This window comes from Nicotiana tabacum, chromosome 6 (genome assembly GCF_000715075.1).
Source record: "Nicotiana tabacum cultivar K326 chromosome 6, ASM71507v2, whole genome shotgun sequence".
Taxonomy (NCBI): Eukaryota; Viridiplantae; Streptophyta; class Magnoliopsida; order Solanales; family Solanaceae; genus Nicotiana; species Nicotiana tabacum.
This window is the reverse complement of record NC_134085.1, coordinates 206,160,080-206,178,341: the sequence shown is the minus strand read 5'-3', so window position 1 is coordinate 206,178,341 and position 18,262 is coordinate 206,160,080. Positions and strand designations below refer to the sequence as shown.

The following is an 18,262-nucleotide window of genomic DNA, read 5'->3' as shown; positions in this document are numbered from 1 at the left end:
TATGGTATCAGAGCCACTCCACGTCTAACCTTGAATGATAGCGAGACAAATTAGCAAACCTCAGCGAGGACGATGAGTTCCTAAGAAGAGGTGTATGTGACACCCTAGGCAAATCCCACATCGACAAAATACAGGAGAGATAGCCATACGGACCTAGGCCCAAAGCGGACAATATAGATGATGGGCTGGGTTGTTACACTAAGAAACATTATTTTACATTTTCCATGGCAGGAACACATCAGGTATCTAACTTCCTAAAATTATTGCTAGGATACAGTACAGAGCATCAATTCTTAAAACTCTTACACCTGCACTTGAGCATGTTTATAGGTTAAGCTTGTGTACTTAACTACACGTTTTACCCTTTTGATTGATATTGAAACTACATAATCATGAGGATGACTTTAAGCTTCATGATTCCCGTCTGCAATGACCAATACCCGTCAGGTAGGTTAGGCCAGTAGCACACTATTAACCTCATGATTCCAAATCTTCAATCATGGAAGATTGTCTTTGCGTAGGGCTGACACTTCCACCTCGACTTATTTTGAGTGCATCTAATGATGATGTCCATCTCATTGAAGAAGTATTAGACATGTGCCTAATAAGAGTTTTCTTTGGTTTGGTAGCCAACCTTGTTGACTTGGTTTGGTTGGTAGCCAACCTTGTTGAATTAGTTTGGTTTGGTAGCCAACCTTGTTGAATTTCTTTGGTTTGGTAGCCAACTTTGTTGAATTGTGAAAAGTGTGTGTAAATTGTCAAATATTGTAGGCTTTAGAGGGTGAAGCTTTGGCTATAAAAGGAGAGCTTCAACTCTCATTTCTACACACCAACAAAGAGAGAAAGAAAGAGTAAGGTTTCACAGACAAGGTATAAGAAAATAGTCTGTGAGGAAAATAGAGAGAGAGCGATATTGTAGTGAGGTGGGAATATCAAAAGAGGGTTATTTCTTTTGAGTGTTGTAGTGGTCTTTGGAGTATTTACCTCCGACCTACAAAGTTGTAAAATTCCTTACTATAGTGATATCAGTTGCTCCTCTCGGGGTCGTGGTTTTTTCCCTTATTCAGAAGGGTTTTCCACGTAAAAATCATGGTGTCATTGTTACTCTTTTATTCTTGTTAATTACCGTATCTCGGTGCTACATTATTATTCCGCTTTATTACCGTGAATATTATTTTGGTAAGGGGTTTATTCCCAACAACTGGTATCAGAGCACAGGTTCTGCTCGTTCACTGAAATACTATTCACTGTCGGTAGTACTATACTTGGTGAAAAATAAAAATGTCCGGAGTAAAGTACGAGGTAGCAAAATTCAACGGAGATAACGGTTTCTCAACATGGCAAAGAAGGATGAGAGATCTGCTCATCCAACAAGGATTACACAAGGTTCTAGATGTTGATTCCAAAAAGCCTGATACCATGAAAGCTGAGGATTGGGCTGACTTGGATGAAAGAGCTGCTAGTGCAATTAGGTTGCACTTATCAGATGATGTGGTAAATAACATCATTGATGAAGACACTGCACGAGGAATTTGGACAAGGTTGGAAAACCTATACATGTCCAAAACGCTGACAAATAAATTGTACCTGAAGAAGCAGTTATACGCCCTACACATGAGTGAAGGTACGAATTTTTTGTCACATTTAAATGTGTTTAACGGACTAATCACACAGCTTGCCAACCTCGGAGTGAAAATCGAGGAAGAAGATAAAGCCATCTTGCTATTGAACTCGTTGCCATCTTCGTACGATAACTTGGCAACAACCATCCTGCACGGTAAGACTACTATTGAGTTGAAAGATGTCACATCGGCTCTTCTACTCAATGAGAAGATGAGAAAGAAGCCTGAAAATCAAGGACAGGCTCTCATCACAGAAGGTAGAGGCAGGAGTTATCAAAGGAGTTCGAACAACTATGGTAGATCCGGAGCTCGTGGGAAGTCAAAGAACCGATCCAAATCAAGAGTCAGAAATTGCTACAACTGTAATCAACCAGGTCACTTCAAAAGAGATTGCCCAAATCCAAGGAAGGGCAAAGGTGAAACCAGTGGCCAGAAGAATGACGACAACACAGCCGCCATGGTGCAAAATAATGATAATGTTGTCCTCTTTATAAATGAGGAAGAGGAATGCATGCACCTGTCAGGTTCAGAGTCGGAATGGGTGGTTGACACAGCGGCATCTCACCATGCCACACCGGTAAGAGATCTTTTTTGCAGATATGTAGCAGGTGATTTCGGCACAGTGAAAATGGGTAACACAAGTTACTCAAAGATTGCGGGGATTGGTGACATTTGTATCAAGACAAATGTCGGATGCACATTGGTTCTAAAGGATGTGCGGCATGTACCTGATTTACGGATGAACTTGATCTCGGGAATTGCTTTAGACCGAGATGGATACGAGAGCTATTTTGCAAATCAAAAGTGGAGACTCACTAAGGGATCATTGGTGATTGCAAAGGGAGTTGCTCGTGGCACGTTGTACAGGACAAATGCAGAAATATGCCAAGGTGAATTGAACGCGGCACAAGATGAGATTTCTGTAGATTTGTGGCACAAAAGAATGGGTCATATGAGCGAGAAGGGATTGCAGATTCTTGCCAAGAAATCACTCATTTCTTATGCCAAAGGTACAACGGTAAAACCTTGTGACTACTGTTTATTTGGTAAGCAGCATAGAGTCTCATTTCAGACATCGTCTGAAAGAAAATTGAATATACTTGATTTAGTATATTCTGATGTTTGCGGCCCAATGGAAATTGAATCAATGGGCGGTAACAAATATTTTGTTACTTTTATTGATGATGCTTCACGAAAATTATGGGTTTATATTTTGAAAACCAAAGATCAGGTGTTTCAAGTTTTCCAGAAGTTTCATGCTCTAGTAGAAAGGGAGACGGGTCGAAAGCTAAAGCGTCTCCGAAGTGACAATGGAGGTGAGTACACTTCAAGGGAATTTGAAGAGTATTGTTCAAGTCATGGGATCAGACATGAAAAGACAGTTCCTGGAACCCCACAGCACAATGGCGTAGCCGAGAGGATGAACCGCACCATTGTGGAGAAGGTGAGAAGCATGCTCAGAATGGCTAAACTGCCTAAGTCATTCTGGGGTGAAGCAGTTCAGACAGCCTGTTACCTGATCAATAGGAGTCCATCAGTTCCGTTGGCATTTGAAATCCCAGAGAGAGTCTGGACCAACAAGGAGGTGTCCTACTCGCATCTGAAGGTGTTCGGTTGCAGAGCTTTTGCACATGTACCAAAAGAGCAGAGAACAAAGCTGGATGATAAATCTATTCCCTGCATATTTATCGGATATGGAGATGAAGAGTTCGGGTACAGACTGTGGGATCCTGTAAAGAAGAAGGTCATCAGAAGTAGAGATGTAGTCTTCCGAGAAAGTGAAGTTGGAACTGCTGCTGATATGTCAGAAAAGGCGAAGAATGGTATAATTCCTAACTTTGTTACTATTCCTTCTACTTCTAACAATCCCACAAGTGCAGAAAGTACGACCGACGAGGTTGCCGAGCAGGGGGAGCAACCTGGTGAGGTTATTGAGCATGGGGAGCAACTTGATGAAGGTGTCGAGGAAGTGGAGCACCCCACTCAGGGAGAAGAACAACCTCAACCTCTGAGGAGATCAGAGAGGCCAAGGGTAGAGTCACGCAGGTACCCTTCCACAGAGTATGTCCTCATCAGTGATGAGGGGGAGCCAGAAAGTCTTAAGGAGGTGTTGTCCCATCCAGAAAAGAACCAGTGGATGAAAGCTATGCAAGAAGAGATGGAATCTCTCCAGAAAAATGGCACATACAAGCTGGTTGAACTTCCAAAGGGTAAAAGACCACTCAAATGCAAATGGGTCTTTAAACTCAAGAAAGATGGAGATGGCAAGCTGGTCAGATACAAAGCTCGATTGGTGGTTAAAGGCTTCGAACAGAAGAAAGCTAGCCTAGATCTTGAAGTGGAGCAGTTGGATGTGAAAACTGCATTTCTTCATGGAGATTTGGAAGAGGAGATTTATATGGAGCAACCAGAAGGATTTGAAGTAGCTGGAAAGAAACACATGGTGTGCAAATTGAATAAGAGTCTTTATGGATTGAAGCAGGCACCAAGGCAGTGGTACATGAAGTTTGATTCATTCATGAAAAGTCAAACATACCTAAAGACCTATTCTGATCCATGTGTATACTTCAAAAGATTTTCTGAGAATAACTTTATTATATTGTTGTTGTATGTGGATGACATGTTAATTGTAGGAAAAGACAAGGGGTTGATAGCAAAGTTGAAAGGAGATCTGTCCAAGTCATTTGATATGAAGGACTTGGGCCCAGCACAACAAATTCTAGGGATGAAGATAGTTCGAGAGAGAACAAGTAGAAAGTTGTGGCTATCTCAGGAGAAGTACATTGAACGTGTACTAGAACGCTTCAACATGAAGAATGCTAAGCCAGTCAGCACACCTCTTGCTGGTCATCTAAAGTTGAGTAAGAAGATGTGTCCTACAACAGTGGAGGAGAAAGGGAACATGGCTAAAGTTCCTTATGCTTCAGCAGTCGGAAGCTTGATGTATGCAATGGTATGTACTAGACCAGATATTGCTCACGCAGTTGGTGTTGTCAGCAGGTTTCTTGAAAATCCTGGAAAGGAACATTGGGAAGCAGTCAAGTGGATACTCAGGTACCTGAGAGGTACCACGGGAGATTGTTTGTGCTTTGGAGGATCTGATCCAATCTTGAAGGGCTATACAGATGCTGATATGGCAGGTGACATTGACAACAGAAAATCTACTACTGGATATTTGTTTACATTTTCAGGGGGAGCTATATCATGGCAGTCTAAGTTGCAAAAGTGCGTTGCACTTTCAACAACTGAAGCAGAGTACATTGCTGCTACAGAAACTGGCAAGGAGATGATATGGCTCAAGCGATTCCTTCAAGAGCTTGGATTGCATCAGAAGGAGTATGTCGTCTATTGTGACAGTCAAAGTGCAATAGACCTTAGCAAGAACTCTATGTACCATGCAAGGACCAAACACATTGATATGAGATATCATTGGATTCGAGAAATGGTAGATGATGAATCTCTAAAAGTCTTGAAGATTTCTACAAATGAGAATCCCGCAGATATGCTGACCAAGGTGGTACCAAGGAACAAGTTCGAGCTATGCAAAGAACTTGTCGGCATGCATTCAAACTAGAAGACAGTGCTACCTCCTCTAGATGAATGAGACTGGAGGGGGAGATTGATGATGTCCATCTCATTGAAGAAGTATTAGACATGTGCCTAATAAGAGTTTTCTTTGGTTTGGTAGCCAACCTTGTTGACTTGGTTTGGTTGGTAGCCAACCTTGTTGAATTAGTTTGGTTTGGTAGCCAACCTTGTTGAATTTCTTTGGTTTGGTAGCCAACTTTGTTGAATTGTGAAAAGTGTGTGTAAATTGTCAAATATTGTAGGCTTTAGAGGGTGAAGCTTTGGCTATAAAAGGAGAGCTTCAACTCTCATTTCTACACACCAACAAAGAGAGAAAGAAAGAGTAAGGTTTCACAGACAAGGTATAAGAAAATAGTCTGTGAGGAAAATAGAGAGAGAGCGATATTGTAGTGAGGTGGGAATATCAAAAGAGGGTTATTTCTTTTGAGTGTTGTAGTGGTCTTTGGAGTATTTACCTCCGACCTACAAAGTTGTAAAATTCCTTACTATAGTGATATCAGTTGCTCCTCTCGGGGTCGTGGTTTTTTCCCTTATTCAGAAGGGTTTTCCACGTAAAAATCATGGTGTCATTGTTACTCTTTTATTCTTGTTAATTACCGTATCTCGGTGCTACATTATTATTCCGCTTTATTACCGTGAATATTATTTTGGTAAGGGGTTTATTCCCAACATCTAAGGCCTTCTGTATTTCCATGTTCATAGCACTGTCCACACTTCCAGATGATAGTTTCTTGTGTGCTTTCTGCAAATGAAGCTTCAGCGAACTGCTGCTCAAGCCAGCGTTCTTTCCACAGATGGGACAAACCTTCATGCTTGGCTTCCGCTGTTGCCATTCCATAGAAACCTTACCATGCAACTTGCGATCTAGGTCCAAAAGAATCCTTGCAAAACCATCATTAGGTTGGGCTCGACGATGAACTCGTCTCAATGTATTCCATGCCTTTAACAAAGTAAACTTCCTGCACCATATAAAACTTTCCGTTATGAAGTTTCTTGCATGACTTCCGGAAAACAAACTGCCTCAATAGTCTACAGGCCAAGTTTTAACAACAAAAAAGAAACTATTCTAATTGCTTCAAAAATGATAACAGCCAATCTTCTAAAGAATTAGCAAGTCAGCTAATGTCCATTCATTTGACATTCAGCTTCACATCAGTCTACAAAACATAAGCCAATGCATAACCCATTCATTAAATCTTTTGCACTTACTTCCTGAGCATTAAATAAGCAAGAACTACTGTAGCACTCCTGCTTCTCCCTTCAAAGCAATGAACCAGAACCTTCCCGCCGTTTTCTTCAACAAGATCGATAAAATCATGAGCTTCGTTAAAGAGTGCACTGATATTAGAATCTTCTTCATCACATATCTGCCCATACAAGAAAAGTAACACCACACATGCAACCTCTGTTAGTATACAACAAATACAAGAGTTGAAGAGCTTCTAAGTGTGTTTAAGAGTTGTTTACAATAACTATTACTAATACTTTTCCTCAATCCCAAGAAAGTCGAGTAGATATTTTAAAAAATAAACAACAGATTACTTAGTTGCTAACTTGGAAACATCAGTAAGAAACTTCTTCAAATTTGTAGCTTGTACACTCTAACAGGTTTGAAAACTACTTCCTCCTGAGTCAAAGATCAAAGGTTTTAGGATAATTATTTCATAGTATGCAAAGACTATACAGATCGCCTAACTTAATTTTTAGGATACTCAACCGAAAAAAGTTATACACAATGGAAGATGGGATGCATCTTGTGAAGAGAAACAGGTGTCATCTCAGTAGCCACATGATGAAGACTCAAAATAAGTAGAATTCTAGCACTTCTACTGCTTTAGAAGACTTCAAGATAGAAGTAGTCAGAGATGCATCAAACAGAAGGACCGATCATAAATTAAATGCCAGATTTTAGCCAGCATGAAAAATGTATATCAAACAAAAGCAAGAAGGTTTTGAGGACTAACGGAAAAGTTCTTATATTCAAATAAATCAGGAAATTGGGAGTCTGACTGCCCAGTTTCATTTGCACAGAGACATAAGATATGTGTGATCCCTAAATGTTGCAGTGTGTACACAGATCTAGCAGCAAGTGCGCCACCAATAAACAAGCTGGCTGAGATTGCAAATGGTTTTTCTGTATTTGCAGCATCAGAAACTAATGATATCCTCTCCAGAATGTGCTCAAGCCTGATCTATAAGTTGCAAAATTGAACATGAAAAGGATTACAACAAAGACAAATTACCATAGTGTCTCAAGGGGCAAGCTGAGTAGGACATTAGTACCTTTAGCTCATAAGCATCAACCACATAATTACTATCACTTCCTTCAAAGAAACCTGAATTAAAATTGTTTTCCTGGCATAGTTTAACTGCATCACTTTTAAGCATCTCATTCCATTGCTCCAACTCTTTATTTAGTTCTGCATCTACCTGAAAAGGAGAAGCAAATGCCTATAATTGAGAGAAGGAACTTGCTCAAGACTTAGAATCTTCTTTTTCATAGAAAAAAGTCTCCAGGATATGGAAGAATTTTGTGTTAAGAGACGAATAAAATTCTTAAAACATTACTGAAATACTTTTAATGATACCCAGCAACTTAAGTAGATCAGATTTTTTTGCAAAGAGATAAACACTTTCTTGTTGGAGTAAATTTCCAACGCACATCACAAACCTTAGCAAACTTATGAAAGTCACGGAGTTTTGAAGTCAAACGGAGACTACGAAGTGGCTCACCACTGCCCTTACAGAGCTTTCCTTGCCAGCTATCACGTGAACTTGGAGAAACAGTAGAATCCAAGCTGTCTCTGCATCCTGAAGATGATGGTCTAGTAGCTGTTCTCTGACATTCTGATTCATTTGAATCCAAATAATTATCATTTGGTGTGCGTTCTTTACTTGGTGTTGATGGGCAATGCCCCGCAACGCCAGCAGATTGTGAAGGTGACTCAGGAATTACCAAGTCTTCTTTCTCAAGATCGCCAGCAGAAGCACGGTTGATAATATTAAGAAATACTCGAAAGAGGCTATCCAGTTTCTGATGAAGTGTGACAATGAATATATGAAATCCCTGCAAGTCACGTAGAGCTGCACGAAATCCACTCCGGAACTCATGCACTATTGAAGCTGCATCAGCTGCCTGATAGTTGTTCATTATATCAGAATCCTCTGGTGGAGATCCTAATTTTCCTCCCGTAATCTCATATAATATTTTTGAAGCATACTCGGGACTGTTAATTAGGAGCTCAACCAGCTTAGGATAATTTTCTTGATCACTTGCACGCTTTCCTGCAGGTGGTCTTCGAGGAACCCCAGAGTCTATTGCTACAACGTGAAAATCTGGACATGACTCATTTGAAGTTTGACTTACACTCATATTGCTGGATTTTGGAGATTCTGTGATGTCTGAAAGGTCGGAACTCTGTGATATTAATCCTGGGTTAGGAGTGCTTATTCTGCTATCTACAGAATTAGCTCTTCTTTCTTTCTGAAGCGCCCGAATCACTCTCGGCCTATATCTATCAATTGCAGAATCGAAGGCTGCTGCTAGTGCGTCCAAGTTTGCAGCATTCACTTTATCAGCTAACAATAAATTTGCAGGGTTACCGCGCCATCTGAGATGGCGACATGGAAGCCGATCTTCATTTCTGATGACAAGATCCAACATCAAAACCCTACCTAGTGCTGCCGCAGTCCTTTCTCCTGCTTCTCTTGAATCAAATGCATTTGAGCTCTCCAACAGGGGGGACCCATGTATGTAACTGAAATAGCAAGTCATAAGGCCAACGAAAGTATCAAAATACAATTCTAGTGACTTAAAACATTTTCTTAGACCAAAGCTACCTATTTCATTTGGGATAGTAAAAGGAGAAATCTGACACAAGGAAGCTAAAGTGGTAACTGTCCTAGTGCACCAAAAATTAGACATATAATCTGCAGTACTAGCAAAGCCCCCAACAAAGTAGAGTTACCTAACTTGGTCTTTCACTCCATTTCCTACTTTCGGCTCCATCATCTTTAACTATTTCCTTTATACATATTTTTTCATAATCTTAAAATAAAATATTCTACATTTTTTAGTAATATATTCAAGCTAAACAGTAAAAAATAAATATGTGTATGCATCAAGCGCAAAATGATTTATGCGTCACCATACATTGGTAAACCGTAAACCATACATACTATTGAATGATAGAGAATTTCCAGGAAGATATTCTCCGTATCAAGACCGATCCTCTTAAGATTTTAGGGATAATTGTTGTAATCTAGAATATCAGATTTATGATTCTTTTAGTATTTTATATGATTCTGTATAATCCCTATTTTAAGAGATTTAGGTGATTCTGCTTCTCAACCTCTTTGGTATATAAAGCCATGTACATGACATTGAAAGATATGAATAAAATTATTCAAGTATCTTACTCTTTCCACACATATTAACACAAGAATGAAGTAAACAGTTGCTAGTCCGTCCACAAGTAGGCAGCAGCTAGTAGAAAGATTGCCTGATCCAATAACAGCTCATTGGCTTTTGGCTTATGCTTTCTAAGAGAGGCCTAATTTGATAAGTTTTACAACCTAAAAAGAGCCAAAGTACCTATCGAATAAATTTTCTTACCGTGAGAAACAGCCTCTTGACTACATTCTCATAATTTTCAAATTGCATTTATCTAAATTACCACCCGTCTCATGCACCAATTCACCAGCAAAGAGATATCAAGAAATAGGGAAATTAATGCACATGTGCTCTAACGCCCCACAAAAACATCAAGTCGTATACGCACTTCATTAACATAAGGCACCGGCTTAGCTCAAGAGCTTCCAGAAGTTCTGAACACGTCATTTCCACAATCCCATCACCTTCCAAAATCGCTGCATCTTTTGCTTTTTCTGCAGCTTCCTTGATCTGTAGCCACTCTGGGCTACAATTATGAATAACCCTGGACTGCAATATTTTCGGAACATAGTTAAAGATATGACCTACAAAATCTCCCTAATAAAACATATAAACAATTATAATGAAGTGAGAAGGAACAACTTGTGGAGTTTGGACACCTAGCCACTTCGCAAATTCATAACCCAGACGTTCTGATTGTGTAGCCATCCTCGAAGATGATATCTTTATAACAGCCGCAGCTTCTTTTGGAGAAGCATCATCATTTTCAGGTTCGTTAAATAGCGCAAAGAATACAACACCCCCAGAATTTACAGTCACCTGCGTTCAGTTGCATGAGCAAATAATTATTAAGAACACAGCAATAATTGTAAAATGCTTAAAGTGTCATGCGTAGTTGACCTTCCCTTTGCCACTCGTTTGTTACTTCTAACAGATATAAAAGCTTATTTTAAACAATAGGTTCATTAATCTCTCATACCAGAAAGTATGTTCAGTTGAAAATGACACATAAGATTATAAAATAGCATTCATGAAGCTCTCAGTAAGGGGAAAAACAAAAGTTTTAAGGAACCTGGAAAGAAAAAAGAGTTGTTAGATAACTAAGGTAAATGCTACTAATTTTTTCTTTTGGATAAGTAAGGACCACGCTATACTTGTTCCAGTCAATTCTACCTCTTATTCAGACAATCAAGTACTGAGCAAACAAACTATCAAAACTGAAATACCTCTAATGCTTTATTGGTTTCATCCTCGGACTGTTCGGTACTACTACTGTGTTCTGTGTGGTGAAGAGAAGACAGCATGTTCCATGAAAAGGTGCTTGATTCAATGTCCAAAACCGCAGCTTTGCCAAGTCTCTCCCATAAATTTACTTCTGGCGTTTGCTCAGATGGTAGAGGATCAACCTGATCAAGACTTGACTCTTCTGCACTGAACGAGAATTATACTAGAGCTACATTATAATTGCAGTCTGTACATTTATAGAGCTCAATGAGTCCATGCAATTATTTGCACAATAGACAGAAAAAAGAACTAAATTCCTATTCATTTAAGGATATGGGCCCACAACAGCACCTAATACTTTTGCTCTCATCTGAAAGTTTGAAATTTTTCTTGAAAGAAAGATGTGTTAGAACAAGCACTTTGAAAGAGATGGTGTCACTTGTTTAATCTCAATATTGAAAGGGAAAACACTGTTCCCATTCTTCCCTTCTTTTAGGAAGTGCCAACATGGTTGTAGACTCGCGCTCAAAAGAAACTTCACCCCTCAACTCTAAGCAGCTTAGTAGCTACCATTGGAGGAAAGAGCTTTGCCAAACTTAGGTACTTATTTTTCACTTGATTTCCTTGTGAAGAAGATGTTCTTTTGCTCCGAGAACTATGTATAGAAACAGAACAGAACAAGACTTACAACTCCTACATTTCATTTTACATGGTACTCTTTCCTTTTTGGCCAATACCACAAAGATAAACACATTTCTGTATCTCGGAACTCTTTGATTTTAACATTCTGGTTTTGCCCTTAACGACATGCTCTTCGAAAATTGGAGTCGCATCTATAAACAAGAAGATACTATGGGTACTTTGATTTGGGTTAGCCGTTAGTATAAAAAATCTTCCTTGTTTTCTTAAAATGTCATAAATAGCCAAACACCACTCTATTAAATGAAATAAATCTATGGTTCCAGATGTGTTACAAGTTCCATTGCCTAGATTGACCTCGGATCACTCGCCTATTATGCTAGATGGCAGTAGAAGGAGGAGTTTGCGTATTCCTTTCAGGTTCGAGAATATGTGGCTTCAGGTGTCAGATTTTGAAGATAGAGTGGATGCTTGGTGGAATGGGTATGTAGTGACTGGCACACCATCTTTTCGACTTGCAAGCAAGTTGAAAATGCTAAAAGGAGATATTAGGAAGTGGAATAAGGAGGTGTTCGGGAGGGTAGAAGTTAAAATAAGGGAGCTAATTAATGAGGTGGGGGAGATGGAGCGTGTGGAAGCTTTGAGGGCCTTAGAAGAGAGCGAGAGAGTTAGGAAAGAGGAGGCAAATCAGGAGCTAGCCGCTTTAGCGGTCGCTCAAGAGACCAGTTGGAAGCAAAAATTGAGGGCGTTGTGGTTGAAGGAGGGGGATTCAAATACAAAAAATTTCATAGGCTCGCGATAGCAAATAGGAAGAGGAACTTTATTGAGTCCATAGAAGTGAATGAAGTGGTGTTTGAGGGGGAGGAGGAAGTTAAAGGGGCTATTGTTGGCTATTATGCACGTCGGTTTAAAGAAGATGCTAGTTGGAAACCTAAATTGGGGGTGGGGGGTTAGATTTTAGTCAAATAGGAGAGGGGATGAGGCAGTGTTTTGGAAAGCGTTAAGCGCAAAAAAGCAACGAGGCCTCGCTTCACCAAAGCGAGAAGCGAACAATGAGCACTAGCAGAAAAACAGAGCAGAAAACAGAAAAACAGAAAACAGAGCGATAAAACCAGAAAAACAAAGCATAAACCAGAAAACATAGCATAGTTTTAGGACACAAAAAAAGAGCAATAAACCAGAAAACAGAGCATAGTTTTAGGGCACAAAAATAGAGCAATAAAAAATGAAAAAAATAGAAAGAAGAAGAGAAAAATAGGGCAGAAGAACAAAGCATAAATTAGATGTCTAGAACAGAGCAATAGAAAGTGAAAAAAATAGAAAGAAGAAAGAAGAAGAAGAAGAAGAAGAAGAAGAGAAGAAGAGGGAAGAAGAAAGTCGTTGGAGTAGCAGTCGTCGTTGGAGTTGGAGCAGCAGAAGAGCGTATGTTTATTTGGCAACTTACGGTTTATTTGCCAATTTTTTTTTAAAAAACCCTAGCAGATGCCTTCACGTCGCTTAAACACGCTTTTTCCATCGCGGCGCTTCTCGCTTAAGCGGTTAAAGCGTGCACTTTTTTTATGTGAGTCGCTTTTGTAGCAGAAAAGCAAGCGATAGAACAGCGTCTCGCGTCGCTTCAGCGCTTAAAGCGAGAAGCGAGCGCTTTTAATAACACTGGGATGAGGGAGTGGTTGGAGAGGGCTATGGAAGAAGAAGAGGTAAGGGCAGCGGTAGTGAGTTGTGCGGGTGACAAAGCTCGGGGATCGGATAGATTCACTTTGGCTTTCTTCCAACATTGTTGGAGGATAGTTAAGGTGGAGTTGATGGAGACCACTGTGGAATTTCAAGAAACTAGGGAGTTTGAAAGAAGCCTTAACGCATCTTTTGTCACCATTGCGCCAAAGAAGGAAAGAGCGACGAGTATCAAAGATTATAGGCCTATTAGTCTGTTGGAAAGCATCTATAAGATTATTTCTAAGGTACTTTCTAATAGACTAAAAAAGGTTTTGGATGAGATGGTATCCACTTCTCAAAAATGCATTTGTGGAAGGAAGACAGATCCTGGATGCTGCATTAGTGGCGAATGAGGTGGTCGATTCCAGAAAGAAGAGAGGAGAACCGGGAATCTTATGTAAGCTAGATCTTGAGAAAGCTTATGATCATGTGAATTGGGATTTCCTAGATTTCATTATGTCCAAGATGTGGTTTGGGGACAAATAGAGGAGATGGATCAAATTTTGCATTTCTACGGCTAGATTCTCTATTTTGGTGAATGGAAGCCCATGTGGTTTCTTTGGGAATTCGAGGGGTTTGAGACAGGGGGATCCACTATCCCCTATGTTATTTATTTTGGTGATGGAAGCATTGAGTAAGATGATGGATAGGGCGGTCTCTAGAGGTCTAATTAAGGGCTTTGATGCTTCGCTTAGTGGGCATAGCAAAGTGACAGTTACTCACATTTGTTATTTGCAGATGATGCGTTGGTCTTTTGTGATGCAGAGGTGTCTCAGGTAACTTATTTGAGACAGATTCTCTGATGGTTCCAGATTGTGTCAGGCCTTAAGATCAACCACAGAAAATGTGAGATCACACCGATGGGAGAAGTGGATAATATTGAAGAGATTGCACATGTGTTGAATTGTAAGGTGGGTACTTTACCTACTACCTATTTGGAGCTACCGTTGGGTGCATCGAGCAAAGATCTTGCAATGTGGAACCCAGTGATTGAGAGAGTAGAGAAATGGCTAGCGGGATGGCAAAAGAAGTACTTGTCGATAGGAGGGAAAGAAGTTTTGATCAAAAGCACTCTATCTAGCATTCCTACAAATTATATGTCATTTTTACATGAGAGGTTGGAAAGACTTCAACAAAACTTTTTATGGGACACAACGGAAGGAGCAAGAAGGTATCATTTAGTGAACTGGAGAGTTGTCACATCTCCAAAGGAACGGGGAGGTCTCGGGGTGAAAGATCTCAAAGTCTTCAACAAAGCTTTGCTAGGGAAGTGGATATGGAGATTTGGGGTGGAGGAGAGTGCATTTTGGAGGGGGATGTAGCAGAAAAATATGGTATTATGGAAGGGGGGGTGGAGGACTAGAAACATTAGAGTACCGTTTGGGTGTGGCTTATGGAGGAGTATTATGAAGGGGTGGGAAGATTTTAGTGGCCATATTTCCTTTAGGGTTGGGGACGGAAGCCATATTAATTTTTAGGTGCATAAGTGGTGCGGGTAGAACGAGTTGAGGGAGCTTTCCCTAACTTATATAGAGTATCTTGCCAGAAAGAGATGACGGTCCAACAAATTTGTAGGTCCCACGGAGGGGTGCTTCATTGGGATTTGAGATTTATGAGGAACCTACAAGATTGGGAGATAGAAGAATTTCACAATCTAGTTGAGTTATTGTATGGGTTGGATACACCGAATAATGTATCGGATGTATGGAGATGGCGGGAGAGTAAAAATGGATTATTCACGGTTAAATCTTATTATAAGAGGTTAATAGTGAGAGAGGAACAAGTTTTCCTTCATTACTCGATTTGGATTTCTAGAGCACCAAGAAAGGTGTGTTTCTTTGTGTGGTTGGCGGCGAGGGGAGCGATTTTGACAGCGAAAAATCTGAGAAAGAGAAGGATCACCTATGTTAGTTGGCATTTCATGTGCAAATGCTCGGGCGAAGATGTAGATCATCTCCTATTGCATTGTAAAGTGGCTAATCGGTTGTGGAGAGTGATCCTTAATTTGTTTGGGGTGCAATGGGCGATGCCGGGTACAGTGAAGGAGGCGTTGCATAGTTGGGTTCACATGAGTGGAAAGAGAAGTCTAAGGGCATGGAGTGTCTCTCCCTTAGCAATCATGTGGGTGATATGGAAAGAGAGGAATAGGAGGGCTTTTGAAGGGGTGGAACAAGATTTTGTGAAATTGCAAAGTAGTTTCTTGTTCCTAGTTTCTTTTTGGTGTACTCATGAGGTCCCTATTTGTATAGAGGATTGGATCTCTTTTGTTGAGAACTATATTTTGGTGTAGGTTCTCTTTTTTTTGGTATACGGCTTGTATACGGGGTTAGTCCCCAATTGTTAATAAAATTATTTAACTTATCAAAAATAACTGTCATTTAGCAACTACCGACTGAAGATAAAAATAAAAAAGCACAACTTGCAAACTGTGGTCCATAATTAGTTATAGCTCTTGGCAATAAACTCAAGCGCAGCATAACAAAAAATTTCAAGAAAGACAACTCACATCAGGTTAAAGAAAACCACAGTCACTAATCTCAAATTTGAAGAAGACTGTTACACTGTCTAAATCCAACTCTCAAAGTTGTGCTGCCCAATACACAAATTTTTGGGTTAATAGCATGATTAAGCATCAATGTCAGTTTTCTTTACTATAAGATCATATTATGATGAATATAAGTCATTGTGTTAAAAAAGAAGTATGAACCTTAAGCTTAATGGCATGCTATGGGCTCTGGGGATCCGATGAGGGAATCCAGAAGAGCGGTAATTGCTGCTGCGCTTACGGACCAGCTCCAGCCATTGGGCAAACCGATACGCCGGTCCCGCCGTTATATCCCCCAACATATACAGCACCTGCAAATTGCAACACAATGCTCCACCCTTCAATTTTCCTATCCCCAGAACTTCAATAATAATAAATTATAATTAAAAATAAAAAAACCAGACCCGAGAAGTGACAGTGAGGGGCAACGGGGCCTCAGGCTCCTCAGATCCCAGCTCGAAGGAGTCTTTCTCCTCTTCTTTCTGCATAATACATAAATTTCTTCCCCTCTTATAAGATCGTTATAAAAAGCAATATAAATCGATAACTCAGATCTATATAGTACGATATACACACACACGCACACTAAAAGCTCATAATGATTAATGTGCGATGCGTATATAGGTTATTTTTTGTAAAAAAAAGAAAAAGAAAAAGGAAGAAAGGACATGGGTGTGTTCATTTGAATTGAAAAAGGTACTCTCCTAATAGTTTGAAGGAAAGAAAGAGAGCGTGCCTGAAGGGAGTACATGTCTTGTTGTTGATACTCATTGGTCATTGCCTTTTCTTTTCATACAAAAAGCAAATTAGATTTTGCCGCTTTTTCTGGGTCGTTGAGAGAGAGAGAGAGATCGAAACTCAGGTGGGTCGGTTCTTTGTTTGGGTCGACAGTGATGATGACACACTCTCGCTCCACTGCTTTATGTTATTGCGAGTTTTTAGTGCAGTCCATGTTCTACTACTTATTTGTAAGGTGCAGCCACGTGTTTCTCCCTCCAATTTTAAATTTTAACTTTTTTTTCCGGAGAAACGGTTATTTATATTTATTAATAATTTATATTTATATCTATACACGAAGGTCCTTAGCGAAATGTCGTTTGCCTTTTTTGCCCTTTAAAAAAAATTCACACTAGATAAAATTGTCATTTACCCTTAAATCAAATAAAATTATATTTATTAAAATTTTTCATATTTGAATTATTATGTAGGAAGCCTTAATATTTAGGACATTAAAATCAACTAAATTTCCTCCATGTATAAAGTAAAGTTCTAATTTAGGACCAAATATATTAACTAACTTACGTTGAAATACATTAGAAACTCAAAATCTTTAATATCTAACCAGAAACCATTAGACTTAGGATTCAAAGCCATTAACGGAAAAAATTGAACAACTACCGAAACTTTTTTTTATTTGAAGAAAAGAGGTACCAATTTTTATGTTATGAATTTTTGGAGTTGAAAACAATTTAATTCTATCTTGAAAAGGTATTTTTCTCTTTTAATTACGTTATATTTTAAGAATTAAATATAATTTAATATTTTTTGAAAAAAGTTTTTGTTTATTTTACTTCTCGCCTGGATCAGCGATATCAATATTCATCATTTCAATAACTTATATATTTTTCAAAATTTTTATTTTATAACTTAAATATGTTATTTAATAATATTTCTATATTTTTAAATATTTATATAGTTGTTGATATAGGTATACATACAAAACGTGTATCTTAAGTACGAAGGTCATTAACCCCTTTAAAAATATATTTTATATTGGACAAAGTAGTAATTTTAGTTATTTTCCTAATATGTAGGAATAATCATTAATTATTTTTCTCATATTTAGGGACAATCATTTAATTAGTTGCCTATTATTTAGGACTTTGACATGGAAAATCATATAATTATCTTTTTGTTATAAAAATATTTGTTAAAGATTCCTTGACGAGCTCTTTTGTTTTGTAAAAAGTTTTAGTTTTAGTATTATTTATTTTTATTTTATTTTTTCAGAACTCATTTTTTCGTATAATTATGTAATTTGATTATACAATAAGCTACAGTAACTTATTCTTTTTCTAATCTGTTAATAATTCATATAATATTTATTATTAATTAAAAATTAAATAATATGCATTTTACTCTCGAAACAAAAATTGTTATTTTCTATCAATTTGTTAATCCTATTTGAGTCTTCTAAAATGAAGTAGTGAATAACTTTTAAAAAAAAAAATCTTAAGCTGAAATTGAAAAGGAAGCATGATAACTTATGAATTTAAAGCGATTGACTGAAAAAATTAAAATAAATTTTTAGTTGAATACATTGATCGATGATTGAGAATTTGTATGAAGATTCATCATTTTAGAGAATATTAGCTTTTATTTTATTATTCAAACATAATATTTTAATATAATATTTTAAAATTCTTTCTTATCGAGATAGTGTACACGCGCAAAGCGCGTACCCTAATACTAGTAGTAATAAAACTACTAAGGTGGCATTACATCACTTGTACTATTATTAGGGACTACACTTAAGTT

At 38.5% G+C, this 18,262-nt stretch overlaps 1 protein-coding gene across 5 annotated transcripts; it reads right to left on the bottom strand.

Annotated features, from left to right (window-relative positions):
• Positions 1 to 5,753: 5,753 nt before the first annotated feature.
• On the bottom strand, positions 5,754 to 16,647 carry LOC107798346 (dual specificity protein phosphatase PHS1-like). 5 transcript variants are annotated; one of them, XM_075256543.1, is made up of 11 exons: positions 16,461 to 16,647; positions 16,129 to 16,206; positions 15,887 to 16,035; positions 10,830 to 11,034; positions 10,246 to 10,422; positions 9,992 to 10,152; positions 7,882 to 8,968; positions 7,494 to 7,640; positions 7,175 to 7,402; positions 6,420 to 6,577; positions 5,754 to 6,169 (listed from the first exon to the last, which is right to left on the bottom strand). In XM_075256543.1, the coding sequence occupies exons 1-11, from the start codon at positions 16,500 to 16,502 to the stop codon at positions 5,800 to 5,802; spliced, it is 2,802 nt and encodes a 933-aa protein (XP_075112644.1). In that variant the 5' UTR covers positions 16,503 to 16,647; the 3' UTR covers positions 5,754 to 5,799. The 5 variants fall into 5 exon arrangements, with proteins under 5 accessions (XP_075112644.1, XP_075112648.1, XP_075112645.1 ...); XM_075256547.1 differs by having other exon boundaries at positions 7,284 to 7,402; XM_075256544.1 differs by lacking the exon at positions 7,175 to 7,402.
• Between the last annotated feature and the right edge of the window lie 1,615 nt (positions 16,648 to 18,262).

Bases quoted from the DNA above. Each gene is read 5' to 3' on its own strand.
- LOC107798346 (XM_075256543.1), bottom strand. From the start codon at position 16,502: ATGACCAATGAGTATCAACAACAAGACATGTACTCCCTTCAG. The intron at 16,207-16,460 runs GCACGCTCTCTT...TGTATTATGCAG, and splicing joins AAGACATGTACTCCCTTCAG to AAAGAAGAGGAGAAAGACTC. The intron at 7,403-7,493 runs GTACTAATGTCC...TGCAACTTATAG, and splicing joins TTGATGCTTATGAGCTAAAG to ATCAGGCTTGAGCACATTCT.